We start from the raw sequence: 20,297 nt of genomic DNA, 5'->3' as shown, positions 1-20,297 counted from the left end.
ACAGGACAGAACAGGCTCTCGTGGTTAAGGGTTAGAGGCCGTGTGCAGGAGCCCGGCCTGGCCCCGCGTCGGGCCGGCCAGCGCCGGGAGACTAGGCGGAGGATGGCACAGTCCCCAGCCCCCTTTTCTTGTCCCTCCTGCCTCCCCCCATCTGCCACCTTCCAAACCCCCAGGTCAAAACTGCCCCGAGACACCGTCCTGAACCCAGACACAGTCAGAAGACACACATGCCAGCACCACCCTGCTGAGCCAGCAGCCACTGCGGGCTGGGCCTCTCCCAGTGGAGAGACACAGGAGTCCCTGAAGACCCCGAGGTACTCCCCAGGCCCCCAGCTGCCTGAGAGAAATGGGCTACAAGAGGCCCGATCAGGGGTCTTTGCTGCAACACACACAGACCCAACTGCCTGGCCTAGGATGGGGAGTCACACATTCCCATGTGCCCCCCACGACAGGCTGCCTCCGACTGCTTTCCTCAGCGAACCACTACTCTCGCCCCAGGACCCTGTCATGTGTCCTCATAGTGCTGATCTGTAGCTGGCTTGCTGGCCACCTGAGACTATGCGACATGGCCTGTGCCCCCGGCCCCATAGAAAACAAGGTCTCGGGGCGCCTGGGTGGCTCAGTGGGTTAAGCCTCTGCCTTTGGCTCAGGTCATGATCTCAGGGTCCTGGGATTGAGCCTCGCATCGGGCTCTCTGCCTGCCTCCCTGCCTACTTGTGATCTCTCTCTGTGTCAAATAAATAAGTAAAATCTTTTTAAAAAGAAAGAAAGAAAGAAAGAAAACAAGGTCTCCAAGGATAGGGACCACCCCCCATCACCTGTCCAGTCCAGGGACTGGCAAACATCCGTAAAGAATGGAAAATAAGTTTGCCTTTGTGGGTGTCCATTGCTACAAGTGCGCTGCTGGAGGCCAGACACAGCCAGACACCACCACCCACCCATCAGGATGGCTACCATCCCAAAGCCCCAGACAGGTGTCGGCGGGGAAATGAGGAAACCGCAGCCCCTGCACACCGTTGGTGGGACTGCCAAAGGGTGCAGCGTCCATGGAAAACAGCATACCGATGCCTCCAAAAATCAAAATAGAATTACCACGGGACCCCAGCAATGCCTTTTCTGGGTATATCCCCCAAAAGAATCTTAAAGAGAGAGCTGCACACCCACGTTCCTAGCACCATTATTCACAAGAGTTAAAACATGGATGGAAACAATGCAAGTGTCCATCCACGAACTGAGGGACAAGCCAAATGCGGTCCATCCATAGACAAAGATGGGAGATTTTGACACCCGCTTCGGCATGTGACCCGCTCCGCGTGTGAACCTGGACTGAGTGAACTAAGCCAGACACGGAAAGACCAACACTCTCTGATTCCACTTTATATGAGGTCCCCAGAGGGGCCAAATTCAGAGACAGAAGGCAGGTGGTGGGTGCGGGGTGGGGTTGGGGGGGATTCGTGGGGACAAAGGGTCAGATTACAAGAGATCTGGCGGGACGGCTTGCACAACAATGCAAAAATGCACTTAATACCACAGAACTGTATGCTTAAAAATGGCTAAGATGGTAAATTTTTTGGTTGCATGTATTTTAACTTCCTTAAAAACGAAACAAACAAAATAGCCAGAGGTGAACGGGCAGGACGGTATGCACAGAAGATGTCATTTCATTTGATTTTTTTATTTCACAGAATATTCTTTTTTTTTTTAAGATTTTATTTGTTTATTGGACAGGTAGAAATCACAAGTAGGCAGAGAGGCAGGCAGAGAGAGAGGGGGAAACAGGCTCTCCACTCAACGTTGAGTGGAGAGCCCCATGCGGGGCTCAACCCCAGGACCCTGAGATCAGGGCCTGAGCCCAAGGCAGAGGCTTTAACCACTGAGCCACCCAGGCACCCCTCACAGAGTATTCTATTCCTTTCGTTTTCATCTGTTTAATAACTCAAAAGCCATCTCTGAACTAGAGGGTCCTGCCAAGGACATGAGGAGGCAGCCCGCAGGTTGGGGTCTGGAGACCCTGGTCCAGTTTGCCTGGTCTCCTGCGGGCTGGGCCTCTGGACTGGGACCCGAGCCCTGACTGCGCAGAAGAGCTCCGTGAATGAATGGATGCTGGTATCTAGAGGGCAGCAGGAGACCCGTTTTTGTAGCCAGCAGATCAGCGAGCCGACCCGGGTCCCTTTCCTTCCTTCCCGAGCAACCTCGCGAAATTCACCTCTCTGGGCCTCAGGTTTTCAGCGGTAAACGGTCTTGTCTGGCGCTGAGCAGGCGCCTGTCTCCACCTTTAGAGCCTCATCTGGCTCTCCCTGCTCTTTCTCTTTGGCCCCTGGGAAACCAGGAAGCTCTGTCTTGAGGAGAGACAGAGAGAAGACAGAAGCCTCCCACCCCAAGCCGACGCTGAGGTCTGCTCTGTACAACTGACACACTCTCTCTCTCCCTCTCCCTCTCTCTCGTCCAGGCCTAAATATATTCCAACCTCAGAGACATTCCATGCCCCACACTCATTTCCGCCTTTCTGCCCCAGGATGGTGCCAAGAACAGAAATCCCACTGGCGGGTTAGGGGGCACACAGGGAGAGGAAGAGAGCCAGGGTGACCAATCTGAGAGGTGGCCTCAAGGGTCCTGGTCAGGATAGGGATGCTGGGGAAACTAAGAATGAGGGGGATCCCCCCCACCCTGCCCAGTCCTTCTCTCCTCCACTTGGCCATGAGTCATCAGAGCGGCATTCGCTGGCAGGAAGCCCGGGCTGGGCGGGCGGGGAGACCTACTTTAGCCTCTGGTTTCTCCTGCCCGTCCACAAGGGCCTTGGGTCTCAGAGCACACACCCCAGCACCCACTCAGTAAGTCCAGGGGCCGGGTCAGGGCTCCCCACTCCCTCTGGCTCTGGGGCAGCTGCTGCTGCCACCGCCCACCCCTGGGAACCAGGAAGGAAGGGCTGCCTGTCTCCACCCACCTGGGGCACTGCTCAAGCCACTGCCTGGGCAGGTCAGGCCACCAGCGGCCTGGGAGCCAGCACCCCTCCCTCCAGGGACGGAGGGGACGTGACCTAGAACTGTGGCCCTGCTGATCCCCCCCCCCCACCAACATGCCAGGACCTGCCAACCGCCTCCTCCATCTCCAGGACTCAAGTCAAGGCTATACCCTAAGACACACACACACACACACACACACACACACACACGTGCACACGTGCGCACACGCAGTGATGCTCTGCAGAGGGCAGTGAGCTTTCCCCTCCCCACCCAACAGTCAGCCACATCTGGGAACAGTTCTGATTGCCACCACCGCAGGAAGACACCCTACTGGTACCTAGTGGGTGGAGGCCAGCGCCCACGTGTGAGATTCAGCCGCAAAAGCCAAGAAATGCCAGCATAGGCCCGGGTGCGAATTCAACCTGCGGTACTTTTTAGTCATAAAGACTAGACATGGTAGGAAAGCTGTCTACCCGCAGGGTGCCTCCGTCTCCTCAACGTGAAAATGAGAATGCCAGTAAGTCCAACGGTGAGGATTCTGAGCGAAATACTTTAAGTAGCCAGCTCTGGCTTACTTATGATTGTTGCCATTTTTTTTTTCCTTTAAGTAATCTCTATGCCCAACGTGGTGCTCAAGCTTACAACCCTGAGATCAGGAGTCAGAGGCTGTACAGAATAAGCCAGCCAGTTGGCTCTGTTGTCATTCCTTTTTTTTTTTTTTTTTACGATTTTATTTAGGTGAGAAAGAGAGTGAACAGAGCACTAGCAGGGGGAGGGACAGAGACAGAGGGAGAAGCAGACTCCCCGCTGAGTAGGGAGCCCCACACTGGGCCGGCCCAGGCTCGATCCCAGGATCCTGAGATCATGACCCGTGCCAATGGCAGACACTTAACCAACTGAGCCACCCAGCCTCCCCACCCCCAACCCCGGTGGCCCCATTGTCATTCTTAAGACCTCAGACACCAAGTCCCATAGACTTGAATTCAAATCCGACCCTTGCCTTGGGGCACGTGGCTGGCTCTGGTGAGTTCAAGGCCTAAGTTGCACGTAGATCTTATGTAAAAACAAAAAACAAACAAACAAAAAAACCCAACACCTGACACTTTTGAGCTGGATTTGGACAAGTGCTATCACTGCAATCAGGAGAAAAGATGAGCTGCTGGGCACACAGCCCCAGGGCGCGCTGGGGACCCAGGGCTGCTGGGGGAACTCTTGCTGAGCTCGGAACCGTCTGAGTCTGGAAGGGGCATTAGGGGACATGAGACCATCTGGCTTCTGGGCTCCAGGATGCCATGGCAACGGGACAGGATGGGCTCAGGTGCAAGGGACTCGGAGAAGGTCGCAGGGAGGATTCATGCTGGCCGTGAGCGGAGCAGGAAGCATATGGCTCCACGCACGTGTGAGACCCCAGCCAACCTGGAGTGTGGCTGGCAGGAGCTTTCTGAGGAACTCCCTCCCCAGCTTTCTAGAATGTACACCTTTGATGGAGAATACCCGGGAGCTGCGCGCGCGCGTTTGTGTGTGTGTAACCCACAGCCCCTAGACTGAGTTCTGGCCGTTGAGGAGACTGAGACCACCCTCCCCGTCTGACCAGAAACCCAGATCCAGGGGAGCCTGGATGGCTCAGTGGGTTAAAGCCTCTGCCTTCTGCCTTTGGCTCAGGTCGTGATCCCGGGGTCCAGGGATGGAGTCCGGCTTCCGGCTCTCTGCTCAGCAGGAAGCCTGCTTCCTCTTCTCTCTCTCTCACTCTGCCTGCCTCTCTACCTACTTGTGTCTCTGTCTGTCAAATAAATAAATAAAATCTTAAAAAAAAAAAAAAAAAAGAAGAAAGAAAAGAAACCCAGGTCCAAGCTGGAGACACGATCCTGGGGATGGATCCTGGCTCTGGCCTTCCCAGCCTTACAGTGCACCTACTGGGAGGTTGGACCTGTCCATGGATGCCCGCACCCCTCCCAAGGCTGGACACAGAGCCAGGAGAAAGGACAGGCCTGAGGAGAAATGAAGGAGGCATGGGAAAATACGCCCAGGCGAAGACACAGAAGCGCTGCTGATGCACACACATATACCATATACCGAGTGCCCCAGGGCCTCACAGCAGCCACAGCCACAGAGCAGAGCCAAACCAAGGGGCGGGGAGGGGGAAGACCCTGGCAGGAAGGAGAGCTTTGCTGGTCTCAACGCGTGCCCCTTCTTGCAGCTGGCTTCTCGGTTTTCTTCAGAACTGGCTTCACACCCACCCCTCGCAGAAGAGAAGGCCTTGTCCCAAACCACACGACAGCACTTTGAAAATTCCAGGATCTGTTTATAAGGCAGCATCTGTGGGGATTTCGAGGGTAGCTGGGGGAATAGGGGAACTCGGTGCTGCAGACTCCGGGTCCGGCTCCGACACAGAGCCTGAGAGGGGAAGGGTCTTAGGACCCCGTCACCACACCCCCACCCGGATGAGTCTGAGCAAGGCAGCCCGCAGGGACCCAGCAGTGAGTAATTGCAGGCTTGCTTCGCCTTCTTGGTGGCCAGAAGCCAGGACAAGGTTCATTCCGGAAGGGCGGGCCACAGAAGGGAGGTGGGGGAGGGGACGGGGCCTCAGGTGGAGGCTTGGCGGCAGTAAGCTGGCCCGGCGCCCAAACCCCGGTGTGGCCTAAACCCCAGCTGCCAGGCCTCCAGCAGACCCTCCTCACCTGCCCTCCGAGCTGAAAGGCAAAAGCAGCGAGACACTTCCTGTTCCAGACACCAGCAAGGGGCCCTGGCAACATCCTTTCCAGTCTAGAAGTTTGGTTTTGCTCAGTAAATAATGATTACCAAAAAAACCCCCCAAAAACAAAAAACCCAAACCAACTTTGTCCTCATCAAGCCCTTGGATTGAGTGTGCACATATTGGCCCTTGGGGGGGGCTTTTCGCCATCGGAAGGGGGAGGAGAAAAGATGGTACCAAGTTACCCAGCAAGTGGTTCTGAAAAAGCTGAAAAGGGCATTTGGTGGGCAAACCTGGGGGCAGTCTGCTAAGGATGGAGGGAGAGAGGGAAAAGGCCACCCAGTGATGGCACGAAGATGTGGGGCACTGGTGTGGACAAGGGCCCCTACCTAACACCTGCCTCCCCAATCCAGAAGAGACAGAGAAACAGTGGACTCTGTTTTACTAGACACAGACCTGCTCTGTGCCTCAATTCCTTTATCCGTAGAATGGGACCAGGGAAAGTGCCTACTTTAATTCTGACCTAGGCTTGCAGGGAGGGGTCAGTGAACACAGGGGAGGAGCCAAGCACCATAGGCTGGTGGGAGGCCCCTGAATGTAGCCTCTTCTTAAAACAGGGCTTGTTATCTGGTCTATAACAACTGGAAAGCCTCCAGGGCCAGGGGCCACTGGGGAGGCCCTTAGAGGCTCACGGAGGCTCACAGAATCTCTTGAGGGTGAACTTCTCAGGCTAGCTCTGTAAACAGAAGGGACTTCGCGTGCATCCTCAGATTAACACAGCAGCTAATTCCCCAACATGGCTTCCCGGGGCTCCAAGGAACAGCAAAAGATCTCCAGGAGTCCCGGCTCAGGTCACTCTGGCCGGTGAGGACCACCCTGTGCTCTTCTCAGGCGCCTGGGAGAACTTCCCAGACAGGGAAACTGAGGTCCAGACCACCCAGGGAACTGGCTCAGGAGTCAGTGACCCCCAGCTCATCTGACAGGGCGGCAAACGTGGCTGTATCTTGGATTCACCTGGGTCCCTCAGCCCAGCCATGCCCGCCACCAGAGATCCTGGGATGGCTGGGTGCTCCAGATGGAGGATTCTCCCAGACTAGCCAAGCCCTGTCCGCTGGCTGTCCAGCCCTCAGCTCAACAGAAAGCCGAGAACCAGGCTCTATGACTCCATGGGAAGGCAAGGTCTCCATTCAGCTCACCGTTTCTGATCACTTTTGAAAACAAGACCCGCAACAGGAGAAAAAGAGCTGTGTGTTTGCTTGCTTGCTTGCTTGGTCAACGCCCTCCCTCCCTGTCCCCTCCGCAGTCCAGGGCTCTGAGATGCTCCCCAGACTGCAACGGAAGAGAAGGGTTAACAGGAAGCCCCTGGCGTCGCGCAGCTACAGAAGTCCATTGTTGTCGGCCAGTCCCCTCCCCCTCTGGGGAGCCCCTTCAAAAGGGCCTGACCGGTGTCTCCAGGCTGCTGGCCAGGCTGTCGGGAGAGTGAGCACAGGAAAAGGAAGCCCGCCGGGCGCGGGCTGGGGCACAGCTGTCACCGACACATCTCAGGGGTTTTCCGAGAAGGGGGGTGCTCAGCTTTGCCTGCCCCTGGGTGGGGGCGGCCCTCCCTGCAGTCCCCATCTGGAGGCCAGAAAGCTTTGATCTGAGCTTTTTAGGTAAAACTTAAACTCCTGCCTCCCTCCCTCCACCCCTTTCCTCCCTCCACGCCACCCCGCCCCCCCCATCTCTGGTTCAGAAAGTTTCACACCCCACCCCTCCTCCATCTGATTTCAGATCTTCTCTTCTCCAGGTCCTAACGGCCAGCTTTTTCCGATTAGCAGACTCCGGTGGGGGAGGGGAGGAAGTCTGTGCTTTTGGTGGGGCGTCCCGGATTTGAGGGGCGCAGGGAGGAGGAGAGCTGTTAGCAATTCCCTGGGAGACCCTGGGGGCGGGCAGGGCGAGGGCGAGCAGCTGGCCACCAGATGTGGGTGGACAGGCTGAGGAGGAAATTAATTGGTGCCAGTCGGTAACAGGCGGGGAAAGGCAGGTCCCCAAGGGGGCCCGGGGGAGCAGCCAGGGTGCGGGAAGGAGCAGAAACGGTGGGGGGTCAGAGAACATTGAGATTATTTCTTAGCTGAGAGTCAACAATGTGCTGGGGGAGGCAGGGGATGGGGGGAGTCGGGACCGATGAAGCAGGGAGGTTGGAAGGCCAAGAGAAATAAAAAGATCTGGGCGGGGGCCTGGAACCCAGGGAGATTTCTGCTGAGAGGGGCTGCCTTAAAAAGTATCAGGCTGGGAGGTGGCTGTGGGGGAGGTCTCAAGCCTGAATCAGTAGGTAGAAGGCCTTAGGCCTTGGCCCCAGCTCTCCTGGACACAAATCTCGGGAGACCTAAACTCCCCTTAACACAGCCTGGCGGAATAAAAGCCCTAGGCTGAGCCTCAGGAAACAGAGAAGTACCCTAGCGAGAGCAACTCTGGACACGGGTGGGCAAGGTGCGGGCTCCCCTCAACTTAGGTATGTGGATCTGAGCTCCACCAAACACTGCTGCGGGAGGCTCTGGTCCCCCCGAACGCTGGTGTCGGGTTCTGGGCTCCTCTGGACACATGGGGGCTTCAGCAGCCACCAGGACGGCGGTGGGGAGCGTGAGCCTCAAACCCTGGCAATCCCCATTACCCTTCCGCTTTTTCCGCCGTTTACCTGATTCCGAGCGGGGTCCCCAGCCCCAGACGCCCCCGGCGCGGCCTCCGCCTTCCGTCCGAGGGGCGTGCTTGGGAGAAGGGGGCCACGCGCGGAGGGCCTGGGCGGGCTCCGGAAGGGACCGGTTTGGGGGCGAGGGGCGTGGACCCGGCGGCGCAGTACCCGGCGAGTTCTTGGAAGTCACTCGGGGCAGCGCGCATGGGCGAGACCGGAGCAAAGCACGAGACCCGGTAAACTCGTAAATCCCGCCCCCGCCTGTGATTGACACCCAGATCGCTCCGCCCCGCGTTGTCTAGTTACGGACCCGGCAGCCCGGCCGGGAAGTCAGGTTTCCTAGCCGCGGTCGAGTGCGGTCCTCGCCCGGCTTGGCCTGGGCCTGCGTTTCCTCCTCTCGGACGCGCGGACCTCGCCCAGGTTCCTGGAAGCGGGTAAACCGGTCTGGGTGCTGCTTCTGTGGCCCGGCCCCTTCCCAGCTCTGCGGAGGCTTCAGCGGGGCGCCTGTCCTGCACAGCGGAGAGGGGAGGGGATTTGGGGATGGCAGACACGACTAGAGCTATTCCCTAGTTGCTCTCCTGCAGGGCGAGGCGATCCTCTCTGGCCTCAGTTTCCCGATCCGTAAAAAGTGGAGTTCAAAGGACCGATCTCCTAGGAGAGTTCCAAGTGATCATTCATTCACAAAAAACCACTTAGTACGCACCTGCTAGATTTGTTTCTGCGCTTGCACGGAGGCTAGAGGCTAGGAGAGACAAACCCAGAAACGAACGTAAAATTGCAACTATGATACTACCAGGGAGAAAAAAAAAAAAAAGTAGCTCTTGATTTGGATGTCCATAAACAGGAGTCTTGGACTAAAATGGGGGTGGGGTGGGGTGGCATTTGTAGCTTTGTCTCTTCCAGAAGCAGAATTTTCCTAACTCCGTAATAGTGGGCAAAGTGATGTAATGCTAATATTTAAAGAAGAGAATGAATCCCTTAGTTTTTCTCTTTTCAGCTTTCGGTCTTTCCCTAGTCTTCTGACTAAAGATAGGCCTCTTCCTATCCTAGTCATGTGTAACTTGCTAATCTCGCTTTCTAAGTAAGAAAGCTGTCTGTTTCAGCAGGATCTTATGACGTTTTGTTTTCACCGTAACTTTTATTAACTGCTACCTTCTAAGTATGGTTAGTGATTAACAAGTGAGTTACAATAAGACAAATTCTTAGATAAATAATAGTACAGTCGGTATGCAGATATGACAAAAATCCTGCCTGTCAACTGTCTGAAATTTGGGAAATTCTAAGAGTCATGAGAAGCCATTGATTAAATGAGACAATAAATATTTAGCACTTAGCACTTGCTTACCCCAGACAACCCCATTCACTCTTTCAGGCCTGTGTTGGACATTCGTGGAAGTGATATTCAAATGAGGGCACAGATGCTAATTAGAACATAAATGTACTCTTTCGGACGGTGAGCAGTGACCTAAGGAAGTTCAAGAAGATGGGTAAAGGAGCTGAGTGGCAGAATGGGGAGGTATTTTAGATCAGGTGGCCAAAGGCCACTCCAAGGAAGTGACATTTCAGCAAAAATCTGAAGAAAGAAAGGTTGGGCATCTGGGAGAAGAGCATCGCAGGCAGAAGAACAGCAAGTGCAAAGGCCCTGGGCTAGAACATGCTTGGCCTGTTCTCCAAGCAGGAAGGAGGCCACTGTGGATGAAGCGGAGGGGAGCCGGAGAGTGAAATGATCCAATGTGCATTTTGTAAGATCTGTGTAGCTGCTGTGTAGAATGGACTGTGGAGGCAAAGGCAGGGAGGAAGCCACTGCCCTGATGTAGGGGAGAGGTGATGGCCACCACTCACATTAAGATGGGAGTCCTGAAGGTGGGGAGAGTGGAGTGGGATGGGAAGTCAAGTGGACAGCACCTGGGACTGGGTACCGTGCAAGGAAAGGAGAAAAGGTTATTCAAGGAGGCTCCCTCAATCCAGACGCTGGCAGGAAACAGCAAGAATTCTCTTTGGGTCCCATCAGGTTCAGGATACCTTAGTGCCCCACCAGGAGACATAGGGAGGGGGCTTGAACATAAAGTCTGGGGGCAGGGGGTAGGTCCAGGATGGAGAGGGAAATATGGGTGTCAGGGCAGAGTGGCATTTAGAGGCCTAAGACTGAATGAGACCACTACCAAGGGCTGAGTGTAGACAGAGCCCCGGGGCTTGAGAAGTGTGCCCCCCCCCCCCCCCAGCCAGCAAGGGAAGAGTCAACCCTGTCAAGTCACTAGGTTGAGACCAAACTCCAGAGCTGAGGAGGGGAGGCTGACCCTCGCTCACAGTGAGCCACTGGAGGGAGGAACTATTTGTTCCAGCTCTCCAGGACGAATGAGCCCAGCATCTGTGCACACGTGACATGTATGTCCGTAGGGCTGTAGGTGCTTCTAAATGGCGGCACTGTTCTCCCCCTGGGTTCCCACGATAATAAAATAACAACACTTCCGGTGTGCCAGGCATTCCCCAACCACTTTATACTTAGTCTCTCACTTCCTCTTCCTGATGAATCTGAGCGGTAGGGACTGCTAGTCTCCACAATTTATAGCGAAGGAAACTGAGGCCCAGAGAGACAAGGTGACTTGCCCAGTGCTGCACAGCCAGCAAACAGAGCTGGTAGACTGGCTCCAGAATCTGCGTTCTGACCCCACAACTCCGTCCTGTCGCCTCCCGCCGTTTCTTCACTGGGGAGGGACCAGTTCGGTTGCATGATGAGCATGTAGGTTTTTTTCCAGTTTGGGCCTGTTTGGACAGTGCTAGTGAACGCTGTCCTGCAGCCTCCTGCAGCCCGCCTGAGGCTCCCTGGAGGATCCACTGGTCTAGGGATAGGTGACATTTTTTGTTTTCACAGCTATTGTCCCATCAATGACTGCCCCCACCCCCACTCCAGGGCCTATCCCAATAATCCAATGCCATGTAAAGGTGTGAAAACTGCAAACCTCATCAGAGTTGGTTATTGTGACAAATGTTGCCTATTCTGAAAGGTGAAATGGGGGTCTCGGGAAGGGGCGTATCTTAGAGAGGCTTGGGGGGGGGGGATCTCCTGTCTCCCACCGCATAACCTCCAGCCCTCAGACCGGAAACCGCCCCCCACCCTCCTACCCCCGGGAGGCAAGGGCGGGGACCAGCCAGGCAGCTTCCCGGGAGGAAGGAAGGGCCAGGACGTTCCTGCAACAGGATGCGCAGTGAGGGGGCCCCCTCCCCAGCCGCCAGGGACTTCCCGGGGCCGGCTAGGTTCTCGGGGGAGCTGCTCCCACGCGAACGCACTGAACTGCCACAGCGGGGGTGGAGCTCCTGTCCTCCCTCCGACGTCCCACTGGGGTGTTACGGGTCAGGACTCCAAGTGGGTGGCGCTAAAGTCTCCCATGTTTCCCAGGAAAGAATCCGGTGGCCGTGGAGGCGAGCGGAGCTAGATTCCCCAGGGAGCACCCTGCGGGAGGCGGGGAGTGGGGATCGGGGTGGGTGGAGGCGGCAGGAGGGGAGCCGGAGGCGGGCGTTCCGGGACCGGCCCGCCCTCCACCGCACCCTCCTCCTTCCACCCTAGGGCCTCGGGGTCAGGTCCCTCGGGGTCGCAGAAGCCTCGCGGCGCCGGAGCCAGCCGTCTGGAGGCGGGGCGGCAGCGTTCCCGGAGCCTCCCGCGGTCCTCACTGTCCGCACCTGCGGCTCCTTTGTCCTCCCAACAGCCACCCCGCCACCCGCCCTGGGGCAACGCCTTACAGGCCCTCTCTTAAATCAGCGGTGGGTGAATTATGAGCGTTTTGGGCTCTCGGGTGACTGAAACGGAGCTGGGTTGGACCCAAACCAAATAACTAGGGCTCTCACGGGTATTTCTAACTCTACAGCCGCCTCGAGGGAAGGCCCACTTCACAGATGAGGAAAACTGAGGCTGGGAACTCACCTTTCAGCCTGAGTCACACAGTTATACCAAGAGAGATCACAACAGGGGTGTAAAGAGCGCTCCAAAGCTCACAACCCCGCAACCCGTGGGGCCCCGGCCAAATAGGATTCAGTTGATCAAGCGGGGCGGGAGGGTGGGGATTAGATCTGCCATTCTTCCAAAGTCTCCGAAGGAGGCGTGGCCCTCCCAATTCGCCTGGGGCACTGAACCCAGCAATATTCACGCCCCCCCCCCCCCCCCCAACTCGGCAACCCCTCCCCCCGGAGTTGTAGAATGTCGAAGAAACTCCCAAATATGGGGGAGCTTAGGCAGTCGGAACACCAGGGCACCCGGCACGGAAACGCTCTGGCAAAGAAAAGGGGGCCCAGCCCCATCCCGCCCACTCTGCCCACGTGATAGCCGGTCAGACCGGTTTCTGGGGCCCCAGCAAGCCGCCGCCAGCTCCTGACCCCTTAACCCTGCCCCTCCCCCACCAGGGAAGAAAACCAGACAGGCCGCACAGACTTTATTCAAATGGTCTTTATTTTATCTGGCGTTTCTAGCAGAAGACCAGATAGATGAAATTAAACAGAATCCACCACAGTAAAGGTAAACAGGCCTCAGGACGCCCTGGCAAGAATCTTCCCCTCCCCAAACTGGCCCAGTCCCACCAGGAACTGGTCCCAGCTCAGCGTTACAGAGCTCTGAACACCCGCACCGATTTTTGTGATTCAGACCAGGACCGTCTGGGTTGTGTCTGTGTCTGAGAGATGGTCACGCTTGAGACAGTGAACATATTCCCACCTCAAACACAACAGATGAGAAAACTGTAACCTGAAATTAGATCAGCACCCCCGCCCCCCGCCGCTATTCACCCGAAGATTCAGGGGCGCGGGGCACAAACCCGCAGTAAGCGGGGCGAGGTGACTCAGGAGGCCCTCCTCCCATTCCCCAGGGCGGTCCACACCCCAGACCCTCCTCCCAGGCCCCACACCCACGCAAGGCAACAGGAAGCTCCCCACATCTGCCCCATGACGCAACGATGACCGCTTGCACAAGTATGTCACTCGGTGGGGGAAGGGGAGCGCCTGCCTGGAATTATTTTCTGAGGTTGGAAATGCAAACACCAACTATTGAAAAACCTTGAAAGGGCAGCACAGCTCCCACTGAAAAATAAAGTCCGACCCTGAGGAGTTTAAAGAACCAAGCCTCCCTGCTCCCAGTCCCAGAAGGAGAGAGGGAAAGGTCCACGTCCCAGTCCGTTAAGACAGCACCTGTGGGCGCAGCAGGTCTCGGCGGAAGGCGCTCGCGCTCCCGGCTCGGGCTCCTCGGCGCCGCCGCTGCAAACAGGCAGCGACGGCTCCCCGGGGGCAGAGTCCCTCTTCTGGCCTCTCCGCAGCCTGGGGGAGCAGCTCCTCTCCACGGTTTCGGCGGGCACTCCCCCGGGGATGGACCTCGCCTCGGATCTGCGCTCTGCGGCCGACGGTTCGGCCCGCGCTCTGGGCTCCGGTGGCGCCGCTCAGGGACCCTCAGAAGGCCACCACGGCCCGCACGAGCACGTTCAGCATGCTGTCCGCGGGGCGGCAGGCCGGTTTCGCCTCGCACGCCGGCGGCGCCGTCGGGGGGGCGGCGGGGCTGCAGTTCAGGAGGCCGGAGAAGCGCCTCTGGAGGACACGCGCCAGGTTCGGGAAGGCGCCCTCGGCTTGCGCGGGAGGTGGCTGCAGGCGATCAGAGACCTCCGCAGAGGCTCCTTCCCCCTCTTCTTCTAGACGGGCTTTCTTGCTTGGGACCAGTCCGACGTCCCCGCCGTCACTCAGACTGCTGTTTCGCCGCTTTCGGCTGACTTTGGCGGGGCGTGGGGCACAGCGGGCCGGGGTCTCCTCGGCTAGCGGCGCCTCCCGCGTGTCCATGGGCTCCGGAGAGGGCTGCTCACCGTCGGGGGGGCGCTGCCTCGGCGACAGCTTCCGCTTCCCGCGACTGGTGCAGGCGAGGATCAGGGGAGCGGACAGGCGGCAAGGGCACCTCGGGCTCGTGGGCTTCCACCTTGGCTGAGAGGTAGAGCTCTCGGGCGCTGCGCATGACCAGCGATAACTGCAGACTCCGGTGCAGCCGCAGGCCACCGCGCTGCATGCGGGAATGGTACATCTTCCACACCGACAGAGTCATGATGCGCTGCGCCTCCTTCTGCACTTCCATGGCGGCTCGACGGCGGGGGCGACGGCTGCGGGGACTCCCTGGCTGGGCAGGACAGGTAGCAGGTGCACTCCGGGCAACGCGCTCGCTCACGCTCCTCCGCTCACACCAACCCACGCTGTGACACTGCTAGGACGCTCTGCCCCGGCGCCCGCCACCCGGGCCCTTTTGTACCCGGAGTGAAGTCACCGAGACGCCCCGCCCAATCAGAGAGCCGCATCCGGGCTTCCCAAGGCACCGCGGCGAGAGGCTCCTTAAAGCGACAGGGTGGGATTTACCGAATGGGGGAAAAGGGACGGGAGTAGGGGCGAGGAGGAGCGTCCCCCAGTCCAGGCGGAGCTCTCGGGGTGAGAAAGCTCAGGGCCCTCAATGCGCTAGCACGCAGGCCCCGAAGACGGGGGCCGCTGAAGCCGGGCACAGTCCACCCACGTGCTTGCGTCTGAAACCCCAGCTGGTTGTAGGCGGCAAGTTTCCCTTCGCGCCGGGGAAGACCGGGGTTCGAGCCGGTACATCCCCCGTGGGCACAGTTCCTAGCATCTACCAGGTGTCTAATGTTTTTTTGAATCAGTAACCGATTAATGTTTTTTTTTTCGATTAATGTTTTTTTAATAAATAACCGTGCTAACACTAGTAAGTCCTACCCGCCAGGCGCTGTTAAGGGTTTCCTTTACAAAACACCTCATTGATGCCTCACCTCCACTCCGCAAAGGGTACTGTTATACCTGATTTCTTCAGGCGGGGCAATCGAGACACAGTGACTTGTTCAGTATTTGCTAAACGAACAAATAGACCACTGGGGTCTCCAGCTCCTGCGTCTCTCTAGCGTAAGCCAGCCCTCCTCAATCCCCTTGTAGGCAGCGAGGCGGCGGGCAGTGCTGTTGGCCCCAGGGCATAGCTGCCCACTCCACGGGCAGCGGATGTCTGCAGACGCCAGCGCAGCCCGCGCTGCCATTCCCGCGTTCCACACGGAACACCCCCCAGTTTCCCTCTACAAGAGCTCCACGGCTGGGCTGGGTACTCGCAAGACGAAGGACCCGGCAACAGGACGGGCCGGGAGAACACGTGGCAGCGCCCCTTGACTACACGGCCCTGATCCGCCTTTGCCCCCCGGGACGCGAGGTTGGGGTAGGAGCTGTAAACTGAGCAACGCACAGAGCAGACAGATGGAAAACATCGGCCCCACCCTCCGCTACGCCCTATCCCTCCAAGAAAACCTATTTCCAGTTTCTCCAAAGTAAGATGCAAAATTGTTCCTACAGCTCCATTCATTCGTGACAAGGGCCCTTTAAGGAAAGGCTCCTCTCTCTACCCCCCCCCCGCCCCTCCCCCAGCCGCCGACGGGCGGGCAGAATCTTCCGGCCACTGGAAGCGCCAGACTTCCACGACTAAATTTGGATATAATGACGTAAGGCAGGCGCGCGAGCCGCTTCCGGCTGCCCATATAAGGACAGGGGCCGGGATCTCCACTCTGAGATGTGGCGGCCTCCTTCCGGGCGGGCGGGGGCGGTGCCTTGGCCTCCGGGCACGCCCCTTCCCTCCTCCTCCCCCTCTCCCGGCAGCTAGGACTGGCTGTAGTCTCCGGCTTCCGGACCAGAGTCCAGCCTGGCGGGCTCCTTAGGCCAAGAAGGCGTGGCCGCCTCCGGGAAAACCCCCGTTGGCACCTAGGGGAGACCTAAGGGCTTCCACTGACAGCAACTCTGAGACCCTCCGCAAAGACCTTGCCAACACAACGGGCGATTCGCTGAGGATCCCTTCATCTTTGTTCCGCCATAGAGACCCCACAAAAATTTCTCCCTACAAGGTTCTCTCCCAGGTATTCCTGCTCTCCCCGCCCCCGGGCAAACCACGCAACCTTGGAGAACCCTCACGCACCGCCATCCCCCTGGTCGCCCCCACCCCCGCACATGGGGACTCAGCAATTATTTGCTCTTAAAACTGTGCCTATTCAACGATCCTGCTACACTAGGGCGACCTGCTGAGGACGCCCCCATCTCCCCCTGCACCACCTCGGCGAATCCACAAGGACATCCCCGGCCCAGGCGCTATCTCAGACTCTGGGCAGCGACTCTGAAGCACAGGGGCACACAGACTCTCCAAGAACTTAAGACATCCCGCCCCGATCTCTCCAGAAACAGACCACGACCCCACTCAGGTGATGGCTCACCTCTGAAAAAAATGCATTTCCAGAGATCCCACACAGAGCGCCTTTGTCACGCAGGGGTCAACTCTGAGTCTGTCTCCAGGCATTCCTGGCCTCTCCCCAGATGGAGAACCCACACGCAGAGGACTTCCTTGTACCTACAACCCTCAGAACCACCACCACACCCCCTCCCGCGACTGCCATCTTCGCACCCAGAAAGACTTCACACACCCCAGGAGCATCTCTGGGGCCCCCACTCAGCCATTCCGCCCCAGGTCGATCTCGAGGCTCCTTTCCTCCGTAGGAAAAAAAAAAGAGGAGGGAAGAGCCCAGTAGAGGAGTCCAAAAAGACTTCGCACCTCCATCCCCGCGGGAGAGTGGGGAGGACCATCATTTCCCTTCCCAATCCTAGACTGGGGAGATCTCCCAGGTCAGAATCAAGGTGCAGACTCAGCAAGTCTCTGAAGAGGATCTCTGAATCGAACGATCCCTTTCCCCAGCTATAATCTCTGATTTGAGGAAGGTTATTATTCACAATGCCCCAAAGGGAAACAGGTTGCGCAGCAACAATCCGAAGGGCTGGGTCTCGAACTGAGTGATCAGGAGCTCCGATCCCCCAAGCCAGCCAAACGTAACTGGGACATTGCCGGTGGCGGCGGGGTATGCGAACGCGAAGTCATCTGTGCCCACAATAAAAATGGCCGAGAGAAGGGCGGAAGTTTCCGCACGTCGGGCCTCCGAAGCCTCTCTTTCTACTCTGGCGTACCCGCTCTCGATGGTGGTACGGATCACGTGACGGGGGCGGGGGTAGTGGCACGTTCCCGACTACTGGGAGGGAACCCGCTACCAAAGCCGGGAGGGGAGGGGGGGCTCGGCCTCGGGCGGGGGGAGGGGGTGTGACATGTCTCTCGAAGACCCATTTTTTGTTGTCCGAGGGTGAGTGACAGCAATGAAGGAGAGAGGAGGGTGCTCGGGCCTCGTGCTAGCTAGTGCCCGCGTGCCCGCCAGAGCGTGCTAGGCGGTCTGGGCACGGCCGTCAGGGTGCGCCGGCCAGAGGGTTCTAGTGGGAGGGTATGCAGGAGGGTATCAGGGTATCCTGAGACGCCCCACTGGTTCGGGGGCGCAGTGGCGGGCGGGAGGATCGCCGGCCCCCAGCCATGACCGCTGTGTGTGTTCCGGCCCGCAGTGAGGTGCAGAAGGCGGTGAACACGGCCCGCGGGCTGTACCACCGCTGGTGCGAGCTCCTGCAAGAGGATGCGGCCGTCGGCCGCGAAGAGCTGGACTGGACGACCAATGAGCTGCGGAATGGCCTTCGCAGCATCGAGTGGGACCTCGAAGACCTGGAAGAGACCATCGATATCCTGGGGGGGCATTGCAGGGCGTCCTGGGAGAGCCCATTGCTGTGGCCGGGGGCGGCTGGACTCCTAGGAGGAGTTAAGGGCTTGAGGCAGGGACAGGGTTGTGTCTGGCTTTGGCCTTGACTCCTGACTCCGGGTTTACGCATAGTGGAAGCCAACCCAGGAAAGTTCAAGCTCCCAGCCGGAGACCTGCAGGAGAGAAAGGTGTTCGTGGAGCGGATGCGGGAGGCAGTCCAGGTGAGGAGAGTTTCCTGTGGCCTGAGTGCAGGGAGGTTGGGGTGTCTTTACTCACTCATGGAGTCCTCTCCCCAGGATATGAAGGACCATATGGTCAGCCCTGCAGCCATAGCCTTCATGGAGAGGAATAATAGAGAGGTAAGCCATCCAGACCCAATATCTTCACCAGAGCCTCTCAGAGAGACCCTCCCCTTTGAGAGTGATCCTGACCCTTCTGTGTTAGTTCACCTGTCCCCCTTGCATTGTCTATCCTCTCTGCATGCACTTGTCTCCTGGCTGTCCACCTGCTAGCTCTTTCTGGTTGTGTACAACTGAGCCCTGTGTATAGAGTCCTTCCTGCCTCCTGGTGTGGGTCTGGATGTCTGTTTCCTTTCTCTTTTTTTGCTTGGTGTGTTAGTGTTTCCAGGATGTATGCCTACTTTTCTGTGTATGTACCCAGGCATCTGAGCGGGAGAACTTGGCCTCTGAATTCCCCGCTGTGGTTGGCTTGCATACCATTTCCCCCCATGAGTGTGCCTGCTCATGCCTTTTGTGGCCACTCTCCCAGCCGCCTCTGTTGGCACACTTTTTCCTTCTGTGTCATGCAGCCATTCTTTGCATGTTATGAAACCCACCAGTCTCCATCCCATTGTGGGATCTGGGAGGGTGGGGGGCTGAGTTTGGAGCCACGTATCAGAGCCCACATGTTTTCCAGGTGTGCTGCCTGGAGGGTTAAGGTCTAAATTCTTAAATACATCTGTTTATATGATAAATGTTTTCCATGGAATAATTTGGTCAATCCTCATTCCAGCCCCAGGAATTTCCCCCATTTTACAGATGAGGAAACTGAGGCACAGGGAGGTCAAGTGATATGGCCTTGGGGTCACCTTGCTAGTAGTAAGTGGTGGGTCAGGGAATCCAGGCTATCCCATTGCCAAGACTACCTTCCCAACAACCATCTAGATTTGCCACAGACCTGTGTCTGGCTCTGTTCTGAGTGGCTGCCTCTCCCTGAATCTGTGCCCTGTGCCACCATAGATGCTGACGGGCAAGCCAGCTGCCCAGAAGCCATCCAGAGATCTGCTGGACGCCAGCATGGCCTCAACTGCCTCCCGTTATATTGAGGAGCAGCAGGCCACACAGCAGGTTTGTGTGGGTGGTTGGGGAGCCCTGGGCGGGAAGAGCCTGGAAACGGCTCAGGACCCCTTGCTGATAGCAATTCTCATTCCTTCGGATCTGCAGCTGATCTTGGACCAACAGGATCAACAGCTAGAAATGGTGTCTGGGAGCATCCGGGTTCTGAAACACATGTCTGGCCGTGTTGGGGAGGAGCTGGATGAGCAGGGCATGTGAGGCCAGGATCCTGCTGGGGCGGGGGTGGGGGTGGGAGGGAGGCGGGGCTGGGAACCCTCAGTTGGCTGCACCAGTGTGCCCAGCACTTTTGGGGATTTACACCATCTTGGTCTCGACAGCATGCTGGATGCCTTTGCTCATGAGATGGATCATACCCAGTCCCGGATGGATGGGGTCCTCAGGAAGATGGCCAAAGTATCCCACATGACGAGTGGTAAGACCCCTTGGGGAGGCAGCTGGGCTGGGGGGTGGCAGGGGTGGTACCCCATCCCCCTGTAACCTCTGACCCTTTTGCCCCCAGACCGCCGACAGTGGTGTGCCATTGTGGTGCTGCTGGGGGTGCTTCTTCTGGTTCTTATCCTGCTCTTCTCTCTCTGACCCTGGCCCTCCCGAGGGCGCTGGTCCCTCTAGGTGGGAGAGCTGGCAAGGTCCTGCCCCCACCCTGGGAGAAGGTATTCCTTCCTGGGAAGCTGTCCCAGGGTTCTCATCCAGAGCCAGTGGGACCCTCAGGGCCACAGCCCCTGCCACTGGTCCTGTTTTAAGTGCGCTTAGGAGGTGGTACAGGTAGGGGAACCTCCGATACACCCCTCCCCCTTTCTACTCTGGTGCCCCAAAGCCATTTGCTCCTGTGCCTTCTGCATGTGCCAATTTGGAAATAAAAGCCCAGCCTTTTTTATACACGTTTGTATCCTATGGTGTTTTGATTTGTGGCTCACGAAGTGGGACTCCTGTTTTACACGCCCCACTTGCACACACTGTGGGGCCCAGGCGCGTGCATGTGCATACGTGTGTGCATACACGCACACACGCCTTTGA

The 20,297-nt window shown here is 57.7% G+C and overlaps 2 protein-coding genes across 5 annotated transcripts; one reads left to right on the top strand and one right to left on the bottom strand.

Moving 5' to 3' along the window:
- Nucleotides 1-12,743: 12,743 nt before the first annotated feature.
- IER2 (immediate early response 2) lies at nt 12,744-14,601 on the bottom strand. The gene is given in 2 exon segments (XM_059389167.1): nt 12,744-14,164; nt 14,166-14,601. Coding segments are annotated over 2 exon segments (666 nt in total). The 5' UTR covers nt 14,418-14,601; the 3' UTR covers nt 12,744-13,750.
- Nucleotides 14,602-17,380: 2,779 nt separating this feature from the next.
- On the top strand, nt 17,381-20,159 carry STX10 (syntaxin 10). 4 transcript variants are annotated; one of them, XM_059387729.1, is made up of 8 exons: nt 17,381-17,490; nt 17,741-17,910; nt 18,055-18,149; nt 18,225-18,287; nt 19,167-19,274; nt 19,371-19,473; nt 19,601-19,695; nt 19,876-20,159. In XM_059387729.1, the coding sequence occupies exons 1-7, from the start codon at nt 17,456-17,458 to the stop codon at nt 19,687-19,689; spliced, it is 663 nt and encodes a 220-aa protein (XP_059243712.1). In that variant the 5' UTR covers nt 17,381-17,455; the 3' UTR covers nt 19,690-19,695; nt 19,876-20,159. The 4 variants fall into 4 exon arrangements, with proteins under 4 accessions (XP_059243712.1, XP_059243711.1, XP_059243710.1 ...); XM_059387728.1 differs by having other exon boundaries at nt 19,371-19,477; XM_059387727.1 differs by having other exon boundaries at nt 19,371-19,477; nt 19,783-20,159.
- Nucleotides 20,160-20,297: the final 138 nt, after the last annotated feature.

The sequence above is a fragment of the Mustela nigripes genome, chromosome 2, assembly GCF_022355385.1.
Source record: "Mustela nigripes isolate SB6536 chromosome 2, MUSNIG.SB6536, whole genome shotgun sequence".
NCBI lineage: Eukaryota > Metazoa > Chordata > Mammalia > Carnivora > Mustelidae > Mustela > Mustela nigripes.
The sequence above is the reverse complement of the archived record's forward strand: the minus strand, read 5'-3'. Positions and strand labels throughout refer to the sequence as shown.

Excerpts from the sequence above, each read along its gene's own strand:
- STX10 (XM_059387727.1), top strand. The coding sequence starts at position 17,456 with ATGTCTCTCGAAGACCCATTTTTTGTTGTCCGAGG. Across the intron at positions 18,288-19,166 it reads TGGAGAGGAATAATAGAGAG|ATGCTGACGGGCAAGCCAGC; the intron begins GTAAGCCATCCA and ends GTGCCACCATAG. Across the intron at positions 19,478-19,600 it reads GAGCTGGATGAGCAGGGCAT|CATGCTGGATGCCTTTGCTC; the intron begins GTGAGGCCAGGA and ends TGGTCTCGACAG.